The 12728-nt window shown below is 37.2% G+C and overlaps 1 protein-coding gene across 1 annotated transcript in view; it reads left to right on the top strand.

Moving 5' to 3' along the window:
* OTOG (otogelin) overlaps positions 1-12728 on the top strand; it is a 94789-nt gene that overhangs the window by 35731 nt on the left and 46330 nt on the right. Inside the window, exons 24-26 of the mRNA XM_041415095.1 lie at positions 7002-7109; positions 11222-11360; positions 12045-12179. Of these exons, the coding sequence (XP_041271029.1) occupies positions 7002-7109; positions 11222-11360; positions 12045-12179 (382 nt within the window). The remainder of the gene's footprint in view (positions 1-7001; positions 7110-11221; positions 11361-12044; positions 12180-12728) is intronic.

Below are 12728 nucleotides of genomic sequence, written 5' to 3'. Positions count from 1 at the left end.
AGTTCTTAGTGGTGAAATAGAAAACTGAGGTGACATTGTGCACTTTAAAAGGGTAAAACAGCCATGGAATTTCTTTGATCTTAACATTAGTCCTTTACCTGAAATAATATGTTTCATTCCTTTGTTCATGCTTTTGTTCCTGCTTGAGGTCTTGCAGCAGTTCATCTTGATTCATTACATGTGAGCTAAGCTGATTAAACTCATTTCATTGCTACTTAAATGGGTTTGATTGGTTGATTTAGGTAAAATAATTTTAAAAGTGAGTGCTGTAAAGTGACTATTGTGCCTAAGAAACCTGTTGGTGGGAATGTAGGAAGCTACAGTTTTTTGAGGCAGAAGGACCTTTCTGATCTGCTTTGTGGGGTGATTATTCCTCAGTGATATCCTGAAAGGTACTTAACAAAAGGAACCTCTTTTCATAGAAGGAAAGGAAATAACCTCTTTTCATAGAAGTGATGTTAAGATTTCAAGGGGGAAATACTTTTGTTTTGCAGTCTATTTTTGTAGTATCTGAAAACTGAAATGTTCTTTCAAATGCTTCTCTGCTTCTAGCACTCCTTCTTTTTTTTGTGCTTATAGTGCATCTGTGCTTCATTATTTTGCCTCTGCAGTGAGTAAATCAGATGCAAGTAACCATGCTTAAGTAAATATCTGAATTTACAGGAGATCATTCTATGGGTTACAGTTTTTATGGTACAAAAATTGATTATGTACTTTGCAACCTTTTTAGAAGCTGTTGAAATCACACATTAATTCTCCTGGAACTCACTTCCTAATATTGATTCACCCTACTTTGCCTGACATATTGAGTAATTTTTAAGACTTTATTTATATTTTTTTCTTACTGGTTTTCATGTGTCACCATTTAAAGGGAAATGTTCTATATTTCCATGTTGCATTTCAAAAAGATAAGTGATACACTTTCAGTGCATATTTTTTCAAGTACAATATTTGAATTACATTTTCTGCTTCTGGATTTCAATGAATCAAATTATTTTTTCCTCCTCAACGACACCAAATGTGCATGATTTGACATGGAGACAGGATCCTTAATCAGACTACAGAAGAAACAGGGAGAAAAGACGGAGCAAAGGAAAAGGAGGGGAATAAACAGTAGTATCTTCCTAAATTTCTGGATGCTGTGTGACATGTTTGCTCCAAATGGACATCTGTTGCTTTGTGCCTGTCCTATTCCATTGGTTTTCCATGGTTTCCAGTCAGACCAGTAATGATCTCCAAAACAGTTTCTGTTCATTGTTGCTTACAGCCTGCTCTTAGTGTTGCTGTCAAGAAAAGCAGTCACTTTCCTGAAGGAATGACTTTTGTTTTCCCACTTGCCTCATTGACAGGATTTTACCTTTTGACTGCAGCATAGGTTGGATTTAACTGATCTGTACTTTATAGAGTGAATGGCATAAAATTTGTGCTATATTTGCAATATATATATATATAACATTTTGGGGGTATTATGGTTGGGGTTAATTAGTTTAGAGGTGTTTTCCAGCCTTGATGATGGTGATTCTAGCAAGAGCCCTGTCACATTTTTGAATACAGTTGCTTTCATTTGGACTGACTGATTGTTTAATGACATACATCAGTATTTATTTTACATCATGTTATCCATTCCTTTTTCCATTAGCTGAAATATTTAGCAAGTTCTATGCCTATTTCATAATATTTCCATCTTGCTAAAAACCAAGGCCCACCAGCCTCTAAATATGATTTAGCAAGTTCTATGCCTATTTCATAATATTTCCATCTTGCTGGAAAAACCAAGGCCCACCAGCCTCTAAAGATGTATAATAAATACAAATTCTGAGAGTTATGTCAATAGCTTGAAATACATATTGTCCCAAATGCAATTGGTAATGTTTTTTTGCTTCTGTTTTTGCTTCTATTAGATCTTCATCATTTTTTCCCTCTCATGTTTTTGTTCCCTCTATAAAGCTATGTTAAACCAACCACTATACAATTATCAAGCAGTCTCTGCTAACTTTGCAGTATTTCGAAACTTCATTTTCAAAATTTTCATGACTTTTTTTTTTCTTTTAACTCTGAATCATAGCCAAACTTCTCTTCCTCATCATGCTTCTAGAACTGGCTGTAATTTTCTCCTTGTTTCAGTGACTTTTGTTTTCCTCAATGTTAGAGCTGCAAAAAGTTAATTCTCAGCTGGCTGCTAGCAGGGGTTATCTGTACATCCAGGTCACTTAATTTCTCACTGTTCAGCAACATCCAATACCCAGCTTGATGTTTTATTGAGTGTCAACAGACTGATCTTAAAGAAAGCAACACCACATTAGAATAAGTAAGAACACAGTGTGCTCCATAATTCAAGTTTGTGTATTTATTTCTGTGGCCTGTGAGTATTTAAATCTCAAGAACACAAGGCAACTGTGTTCAAGTTGTCTTTTTTCCTTGCACTATATGTTTAATTGTTTAAAACTATGTGGGCCACCTTTTTAAGCAAAATGCCTGACAAATCTTTTCTTGTGTATGTTTAGGAAAAACAAAACCCATCATCCTCCCACCCCTACACTCTGGAGACAACTAATTATTTATGACACAGAAGAGCATATTTTGTGCTAAAAACTTTACTGAATTTGAGGGAATTTAACATAATTAGAATTTTTATGGCTTTCTCTTTTTTTAATCACTTATTGCTCCAATAAAATAGATGAAGAGTTAGTAATCTCAAAGCTGTAATATACTGTAATTGTAATGAAGGTTTGTAACTAAGGAATATAATATCAGATTTTCCTTCTAAAACTTTCGCAATTATCACTGTATTTTCTGTGGAATGTATCAAGTGACACGTAACAAGCTGAAACACATTCTTGGGAGGTTTTATTAAAAAAAAAGTAAACTCATCACTTTCTAATTTTCATAAAGAAAACAATTAATGTTATCATCTTGTAAGTGTGCCTATGGACAAACAACTCTATTCATGAAGAATTAAGATGGGAAGAATACAGATGAGTTTCAAATATTTTTAGAAAACTACTCTTTATTAATGTAATTACATTGACCATGTTGTGTCTTAAAATAAGTCTCCTTAGATTAAATAAAAATCCTGTTCTTTTGGTGTGTGTTTAGCATAATTTTTCGGAAGACCTACTGCTCCTCAGTTTAGACTCAGAATTTACTATTATCAGTGTGAAAATAAAACCTGTTTTCTGTCCAAACCTCACTCTTCTGGATGGCCCTGCTGCTGCTATCAGGCTAAGTATTATAAATCTTTTTGTTTAGCCAGGGCTTTGGGGAGGTCTGTTGAGATTTAATGTTTTCCAGGCAAATAAGGATTAATCCCATTGGGGGTACCATCATGGCTATGTGCTTGACTATTTCCTCAGGAAAATACAAGTCTCTTACAAAGACTGCATCAGTATTCCAGGAACCAGTATTTATCCACATCAGATTTTCTGCTGGTTTCTACTTCTGCTGGCAATAAACACAGCTTGTTAAATGTGCAGGAGCTCATTCCCAAAGAAAACATATATTGCAGTGCCCTTGCAAGACAATCCAGTTCTTTTCTATCCTTTTCTGCTTCGCAGACTTGCAAATTTCCTTGATGTATTCTTGAGTTCCTTATTTCCTCTTGCAATACTTATAAACCCTGTTGGTCTCCTACTTTCTAGTTTACGCCAGCTGCAAATAAATGTCTAAATATTTTTTTTCTGTACTTGTATTAATTGAGAGTAAAACTTCATCAGTATCTTCTAGGCTCTGGGGCACCTGTTCATAAGACCTTCTGCTTTCTGACTTGTTTTTAAGAGAAATATTCAACTCTGTCACTTAGTTCAAAGGAAGACTTCAGAGTTACTTACTGAAATTCTGGTGCTGGTGGTAGAGCTGACTGCAGGAAGGTTTCCAGTCCAGGGTGAAGCTGCCAAAGAAAATTACTATCTCAGTTAAAGCATCAAAATCATGTGTTAACACAGAAAGATGGAAGGGTACAGTGAGAATAATCAAAACCTTCTAAGCATTCTACAAAATTACTTAATTTTTTGGTATAACAAACCAGGGGAAAGAGGAAGAGGAGACTTTAAGAAGCTCCCCAAATGAAAAAGAAAACAGCCAGAATATATTAACTCTCCTTGTCTAGATGGTGAGTGGACCCTAATAAAGGCATGAGGTGCTGTAGTAATGTTACTAATGTTGGATTTTCTCTCAAAATTTACCTTGTTTTCTGGTTAGACAAGTCAAATGCTCCCTGCTGCTTCTTTTGTATATTTTTTGCTTCCCTTAAACTCTATTACAGACCTCTGTAGGACAATTTGTGAGACCTTCAGAGAGCAAATTTAATGTTGCAGCAAAAGTACTTGTGGCTGCATGGATCAGTTGAGGATGGGCAGTTGCAGGAGAGAGGGGAAGGAGCTTGTGCAAGACACAGGCTGTTGAAAACGGCTCTGCTGGACCCTGGGAGAGGGATTTTTTTTTTTTTAATTGTTTTGGTCCAGATTTGGGATCTTTGCAGACGTAGTGTTTGATGAGTCTCATGTGATGTTAGTTCTAATGGTGCCTTTATCAAGATTATTTACATATTTCTGTGTGTGTGAATGCAGACAGCTCTAGATAATGAGATAATAAAGAACATGAATGTTCAGCAGGGTGAAGTGGGATAGTCATCCTTGTGTCTTTGCAGTTCATTGTAGGCTGGACAGCGAGTATAAGCATCAAGAAAAATGTCTGATACTTCAAAGCGGAGCTGTGCAAGGCCTCTCTGTGGGGTATTTGTGGTGAATTCTTAGATCATTGAAATCTGACCATTTACTTGGCTTTGCAAGAGAGAAAGCTGTTATCACTTTTTTTTTTTTTTTTTTTTTTTTTTTTTTTTTTTTAATCCAGTGTAATAACATGAGGAAAAAACTGCATTTAGTGTTACCTTGTCAGTGTGATCTCTTTGTGTCTGAATGTGCCCTGTTCAGTTCGGAGCAGCTTTAAACCAGTGGGAATTTCAGTCTCACAGTTGATTGTCTCCAAGTGACACAATGCTTGAAATAAGTATGGACTACAAAGAACACTTCACCTACCCTGGAGGAAAATTGCAGTTTTTCAGTTTAATGGGGGAGGAGGGTTTATGGTGTTCTGCATGTTCCCATTCATAACCTTTACAGAGATGTAAATTTCTGTCTAATACATAACACACTGAAGAAGAGTTTAAGTCAAATACAAATTACAAATTTCTACAATGTAATTTGTAAAATACAAATTACCAGCTCATTAATATGAGCTAATAAAATGCCCTGTGATAAATTCAGGGATGAAATATTTCTTTTTGGATAGCAGGGAAACAAAACATTATTGTTACTCTGTTTGTCATGGATGTGCCTCACACCTATCGCATCTTATCTCTAGTGCCATATCTTGCCCAAATGACAGTGCTAAACACCAGGAGCAATGAATCTGTTAGGAACAGATTTTTGTACAGAAAAACCTGTACAAAATTTGTATTACTACAGAGAGGTACTGGGATTCTAAGCAAACTTACCCTAAAGAAAAAAATAAATTTTCTGCATAAAAGTACCATTTCAAGAGACTGTTTTATTTCTCAATAGAAATACATTTCAAACATTAGAAACAAGGATAATCCTAGGCTGTATGGTGCCTGTAAGGATTCTTTTCACTATGGAACTGGTGTATTAGCTGCTTTGGATTCTTGTGTTGTAGGGAATGGGGTGGGATCAAAACAACTGGGAGCTGCAGCAGTGGGAGTGAAGGACACTGCTGCAGCTTGTCAAGAGTTCAAGTTTCACAGCTTTCATTTAAGAGATGGATTTGTCATCACAGCTGTTCTCTCTGTTATGGGACCCTTAGGTCCCATATTGGTATTGCTTTGCTTATCCAATAGCATTATGATTTTTGTAATAGAAAGGATTGGTTTTTGGAAGAAATGCAACTTTCCTGGGCTCAGTGAAATGACAGCTTAATTAATAAAATAAATCAAGGCTTCTGGTGTATTTCATGACCTTTATTTGTAGAATCTGCTTGAGAGTTCTCTTTATCTCTGTCTCTTTACCTAATTTCAGTTTTTCTGAATATTATCAAAAAGACACGAACATTTTACTTTAAAATTAGGACTGGTTGCTCTATTTAGTCTTTCTGGGCAAGAATTCCTCTGTTCTTTCTCTATGGCAGCAATCTTTTTCACTTTTTTCTTTAATAGTTTTCCATTTTTATCTGCTTGTCTAGAAGTTCTGTATAAACACAAATTCACAGCGTTAGTCTTGAACTCTAAACAGCCATGCATACGGTTATGTATGGTATAATGCAAATATCCCCTGAAGACTGTGAGGATACTTCTGCCACTAAAATTGATTATATTTGTAATTGATTGCATAAAGGTGCAGAAATAAAAATTAATTAATTAATACAATAATTTCATGTAGTCAGGATAGCTCTTTTGATATTGATTAAATTATTCATGGAGCTAGAGGTGAAACTACAGCTATGGAAAAACTACAGTAAAATAAAACTCAATTAGTGAAAGGAAAGAACAGGACAAGAAGAAATCCTCATTTAAAAATCCTTAGACTGAATATACCTCTAATTTTGGAGGGTAAGTTTACATACCGCTAGAACAAAGGGCTGTGATGGCTCCCACATCTCATGGGTTATCTCTTGGCTTGAGTCAAATGCAATTTAATTGGCTGAGTTAAAAGAAATTTGGTGAAATTTAGAGAATTTCTAGAAATTCTTAGTTTCCCTGACCTTAAAATTTATATATTAATGAGTCAGTCTTAGAGGGTTAGTGATTAAAAGGTTAGTACCCGAAGTGCTGGCACTTAATAAAGATAAAATGTTCAGGCACCTGTGAAAGGAAGATACCAAATTGCTCATACACAATTCTTAACAAAATGGTGCCTTTTCAGTTTCAGAAGACTTTAAATGTTCAGTTAACAAAACTGGTAGTAACTTGAATGTTTAGGAAAATATTTTTGTGCCTGGATACCAGCTATACTGCTGCTAGATAAGTGTTTTTTGTTCTTTTTATTTGCTAGTCTTGTGAAACATGGGGATATGTGTTTGGATGCAGATGAATGTCCATGCTCATGGAAAGGAAAGGAATATTTTCCAGGTGACAAAGTAATTTCTTCCTGTCATACATGGTAAGTGGAGATCTACTTAAGTGATGAGTTCATTTTAGTTGTGTATTTGTAGGTTGATTATTTTTCCTTCATGTGTTTTAATCATAAATTTCACAGCAGATTATCTAAATCATCTACTTTGACTTTGTATTCACATTTCTTCAGAGAGCTGTTAAAATTGCTTCAGGTTTTGTTGTTTCAAAGCACTTTACATAACAAAATAATGGTGATTTGGGATCTTTTTAGTTTTAAAAAATCTTGATTTAGATTTTTTCATATATTATTATTTTTGAGGTCATGGCTAGTATTCCTAAAGTACAGGTAAAGTCCCTTAAATATTACACCTGAGTGACATTTTGGAAAGCTTTTTACTTATTCATTTTCACATTAAGCACTGAATCTGAGCAGTCTAGAGACCAGAACTTAGACCTGTGTCCTTAAATCTGCATCCACTACTGTGTTAAATTAAGGGGAGTACTGAGCAACATCATGTACTGAGCAAAGAAACTGACAGATTGGTCACTGATTTTGTGTGTGTGGATAAGTGATGAATCAATCAGCGTTCAAAGGGAGAATTCCAATAGGAAAGGGTTGATAGGCTCCTTTAAACACATGCAGACACCTCTTCCCTTTTTCCCTTTTGCTATCCAGTGTTGTAAATGCAGCACGTACCCTGCCAGGTTTCCTCGAGCACTCTCAGTAGGATGTGTTTTACTGCCACTTTAATAAGCTGCACAGGAGTGTGAAAATGCCCCCCACCTACCTGATCCTGAAACAAGCTCGTTTCATGGCAATCTCTGCCTGTTTTGCTCTCTGGCCAAGGCTGAATGTTGCAGGCTGGCACCAAGCAGGGCTGTTTGTTTTACCAGAGCCTCAGGAAAACCAGCTGTACTGCCGAGCACCATGATGCTGTGGCAGAGGTGTAGCCTCCAGGCTCCCAGCAGAGCAGTTCCCTTTTTGTGCCCTCCTTGTAGCTTCCCAGGAGTGTTTAACCGGTGTCCCCTGGTGAGCTGCTGCTCCTGGCCAGCACAGCTCAGAGTAGCCCAGCCCAGGGAAGGCTCATCCCATCAGCACCAGGCTCTGCCTTGTCTGGATGTCGTGCCCCCTCCAGCCTTGTGCTGACTGCCTTCCTCTGCCTCTCGTCAGGTCCTCAGTAGCTGCTCTAGAAGAGATTTGTAGCCCTTTGGTCGACTGGTGAAGCGACTTACAAGGCATCTCCACTGGGCAGGCAGGTAAAGCGACCCGGGTTGTTCACCCCCTTGTTTCCAAAGGGCTCTCCATTTGGACCTGGTGTGGGATTGCTTGCATCAGAGACACTTTATCCCATATAATCTGTATGAGACTTCACCAAAGGCAGCAGCAATGGAGGCAGAAAGACACTGGATATTTAGCCTTCTATTTTATATATTTTTTTCCCCCTGAGGCCAGGCTCATTATTTCATGCACAAACCCATAATGTTGTCATGGCTTTTGTAGTCTTCCATGTCCAGAAGCAGAGACAGATTAAGTGATAATGGCTTTTTGGCAGTTGTTCACGAATAGAGGAGAGCCTGCTCTGTATGATGCAAAGTGTAGGAAATCTGAGTCTGCTGAGTGGGTATGCAGGGGTGTATCTGATGTGATAAGGGAAAGGTGCAAAGCATGAGAGTGCTTCTGTGCAAACACACACACTGAGGCACTTATAGAAGTCATCCTATCATGGGGTGCATTGAATTGTTTGTACTAATATTAAATATCATCTTAGTCATACTTGGTGTAGTGTTAGCAGCATAAATGATGATATGATTTATCTATTGAACAGTGATGTGACAAAAAAAACTTCTTAAGTTGGCAAAACTCCCTGTGAACTGACAGGAACTTTCAACCCAAGCTCTGGGGTCTGAGTGACCTGTGGCTCTAGGTTTCCCAAGTTTCATTTTCAGTGCAAGGACCTGAAATATTTAGCATGTAGTGGCAACATTAAACACAAAATATTCTAATGCTGAGGCTACCAGAGCAACATTTTGATGGGATGCTGTGCCAGGTAAGGTGGGCTTGTGCAAGTAGATGTGCTGGTCTGCTGTCATCATGCTGAGACCATTGAGCAACTCCTGGTCACTCTCTGTGGGCTGCTGAATTGGGCCTCCTGTATTATTTAACAAATACTTATTGGAAATATGCTGCATAAAAAACTACTTGAAGTTTAGAAGGTTCTGATAGCTCAGCTTTTCAACTAGGGCTCTCTAGATTCTGATAACTAAATGTTAGTACACTTAGTAAGAAACATGCATGGTATGGAGAACTTCAAAGACATTGTGTACCTCTTAATCCCTTCCTTCTGACCATAAATGTGTTCCTGAAAAAAAAGAAAAGGATCTCTCTAGGCTTTACATGCTAAGCCATGTTTCTGCACAGGCCCTTAAGGCATCAGCATATGGAGATTTGAATAGGCCATGAGTGAAACTAAAACCTCATGTCTCAGGAGAACATGAGAAGCAGCACTTAGTCTTCCAGTCCAAACAAATTTCTTCTTTTTGCCTCTCTCTCCATCATCTTGATGAGGCTCCTTCCTTTGCTGCTCTGGGGTGACTGCAGTTAGCAAGTCCTGCTGCTATTTCCTTGTGTTTTGGTGCAGCAAACACTTCTCACATGTATTTTTAACTTATTTTAGCCATCTGCTTAGTGTGTTGATACATGCAGAGATGCAAAATGCAAGCAGTGGACCAAATCAGTGGTGGGATAAGCAGAGTCTTGGAAAACCTGGACAGTGGTTCCATGTAGGTTCAACTTAATTGCTAAGGGAACTGGAGGAAACCTGATGCTACCAGTAGCTGGAGCTGCCTAGATTTTCTAGATATTTGCTGCCCTTCTGAAAAAAGTGGTGTACTGGCACTGTAATAGAAATATGAAGCAGAAGTTATACTGACAAACATTTATACTGAGAGAAAGCTTCATACTTCCTGCTGCTTCAGTATAAGAGATGTCAAATGTTAGAGATTTATCCAGTATTTCTGTAAGTCACATTAAGACTTTAGCTGTAAAATATTCAGCATTCATTTAACAAGGAAATTAAAAATTGGGTTTTTTTTAAAAGTAAACTTAGGCATGTACCAAAGTTATATCACATGCTGTATTTAGTTTAACCTACATTTATAAAGATACCTATACTAAAGCTATGCCAAGGCACCAGCTTTGCTGTGTTTATCAAGGAAAATTTAAGTGTCTGGATCATTTGGGAACCTAGAAATGAGATTTTAATGATTGCTTATGGATGCAGCAAATGAAATTCTATCCATTATTTGTAAAACTTCTATAATTTCTGAAAATTTTATTCAGATTGTAAGAGGGTGATTCAGAAAGAGGCGTAATATCCAATGCTTCAAAGCCTCCTATTATGCAAAAGGAATCCACTTCTTCTCCTATGCTGCAAAGGCAATTCAGCAGGGTCTGAGCTGTCGTTCTGTAGATGTTGTGGTGAAAACCCTTTGGTGTTTAAGGTGGCCATAGACATAACATGAACTGTTCTAGAAGCTCCTGAACTCTTAGGCTGGTGTTTGGGGGTGATGGCATCTGGAAAAAGAGTAAATCCAACAATGTGGTTCTTTTAAGGAACCTAAGCACCAAAATAATGCTACTGTAACATTTCCTTGGTAATTCTGTGAAATTCTTATTCAAGGACAGAATGCATGGAGATTATAGTAACAGGACATGCTACTTTTTGACTGTAAGATTCAGCTTGTACAGAAAAAAATACTTGGTGAGAAGCTGAAAAAGAAGACTTTCTCCTTGTGGCATGTCATTGGTGTGCACTAGAGAATAAATTGTATCACGTTGCGTGGGGTTTTTTGTTTTGTTTTTTGTTGGTTGTATTTTTTGGGGTTTTTGAGACTTGTTGTGGTGCCTATATATTCTGGAGCCTTTAAATTCTCATGGAAGAAGCAACTTAGACTGTATGAGTTCAATATGCACTTTTTTTTTTTTTCCCCCGAGAGAATTAATTGATGAGTCCTGCTTCTAGCCAACATTTCAAAATGCTTCTGTCCACGCTCCTCACACTTGCTCAGCTTTTGTTTCTTTGCTTCTCAGTGCCATAGCTGTAATAATTTGTCTGGGTTTGCAGCTGATATTCCCATAATTGGTCGTGCATTTTTCAGCATTTGCCAGCATGGATCGTTCCAGTGCACCTTCCAGCCTTGCCCGTCGATGTGCACGGCGTACGGGGACCGGCACTACCGGACCTTCGATGGACTCACCTTTGACTTTGTTGGAACTTGTAAGGTTTACCTGGTTAAGGTGAGACTTTGGTGTAAAACTGTGGCATTCACGTTTTCTGAAAAAAACCCTTTTCCAGGATTTTTCTCCTGGGAAGCTGAGAAGCCTCAGAGAAAAAGGAAAACAATTCTTATCTCATTTGCTTCTCCTGTGTTCTGCTCAAGGGTGGAATGTGTTTAGAGACTGTTTGATTGGATTCTGGTGTGAGTTCTTTTCACACTTTGGCCAATCAGTGCCAAGCTGTGTCAGGACTCTGGAAAGAGTCACGAGTTTTCATTAGTATCTTTTTAGCATTCTGTAAGTATCCTTTCTGTATTCTTTAGTATAATATAGTTTAACGTATTCTTTGGTTTAGTATAGTATAGTGTTCTTTAATATAATATATTATCGTAAAGTAATAAATTAGCCCTCTGAGAACATGGATTCAGATTCATCATTCCTTCCTGCCACAAGGGTCTCTGCAAATACAATATAAAACCTCCCTAAAACTGGGTTTAAAACTGCTTGTTAAAATCTACCATTGTACTTACTTCCTGTCTGTGCATTTTATTGAGTCCTACATTCTGTTTTTTCATTTTTGGCATTGTTGAGGCTTTGAATCATACATAACACAAACACAGTCTGAGGTTTCTGCTAATTGAACTATGTAACAATACATATATTTATATTAGTATATTTAAAAATTGACTTTTTTTTTTTCTTCAGGGTATTTCTTCAACCAGTCTTTCTGTCATTATTGAGAATGTTGACTGCTTTAGTACTGGAATCATTTGCAGAAAAAATGTTTTCATTAATGTTGGAAAATCTCTTTTAGTGTTTGACGATGAAACTGGGAATCCAGTAAGTTTCGTTTCTTACTGCTGGTCAAAAAGCAGCATGTGTGCTTCTCTGGGTGTTTCTTCCTTTCATAACCAAAAACTTACTGTGCCACTTCAGTAGCAGAGGTGTAAATATCTTTACAGTGAAAGCTGATTATATCTGGATTGTTCTGTGGAAACCTTAAACAAAATATTGTCTGTATTTGACAAAAGTGTTAGAGGAGATAATTGTAGCTCTTTTGTTTAGACTTAATTCCTGTTTAGTATCTTAGGAGAAAAAAAAGTGTTTTGAAGTCAGTGGGAGTTTTGCTGTTAATTCCCCTAAGAGCTTAGTCAGGTCTGGAATGTATAGGAGAAATATTTCTATACAGTTAAAACATCCCAACAAATTACAGGCCCTGTGGAGTATATCCTCCACAGCTGGAATTTCATTTTTTGTTTTGGCCAAACTGCAAACTCTATTCTGTAAGTGTTTAGTATTTTAGTATATTAGTAACTGTGGTATAAATAGTACTATTTACAGTTTATAGACTGACTATAGAAAGGAAGTTTGTATAATTAAACCAGGCAT

Source organism: Onychostruthus taczanowskii, unplaced genomic scaffold, assembly GCF_017590055.1.
Source record: "Onychostruthus taczanowskii isolate IOZ18803 unplaced genomic scaffold, ASM1759005v1 scaffold49, whole genome shotgun sequence".
NCBI classification, from domain to species: domain Eukaryota; kingdom Metazoa; phylum Chordata; class Aves; order Passeriformes; family Passeridae; genus Onychostruthus; species Onychostruthus taczanowskii.
This window is presented reverse-complemented; position numbering and strand designations above follow the sequence as displayed.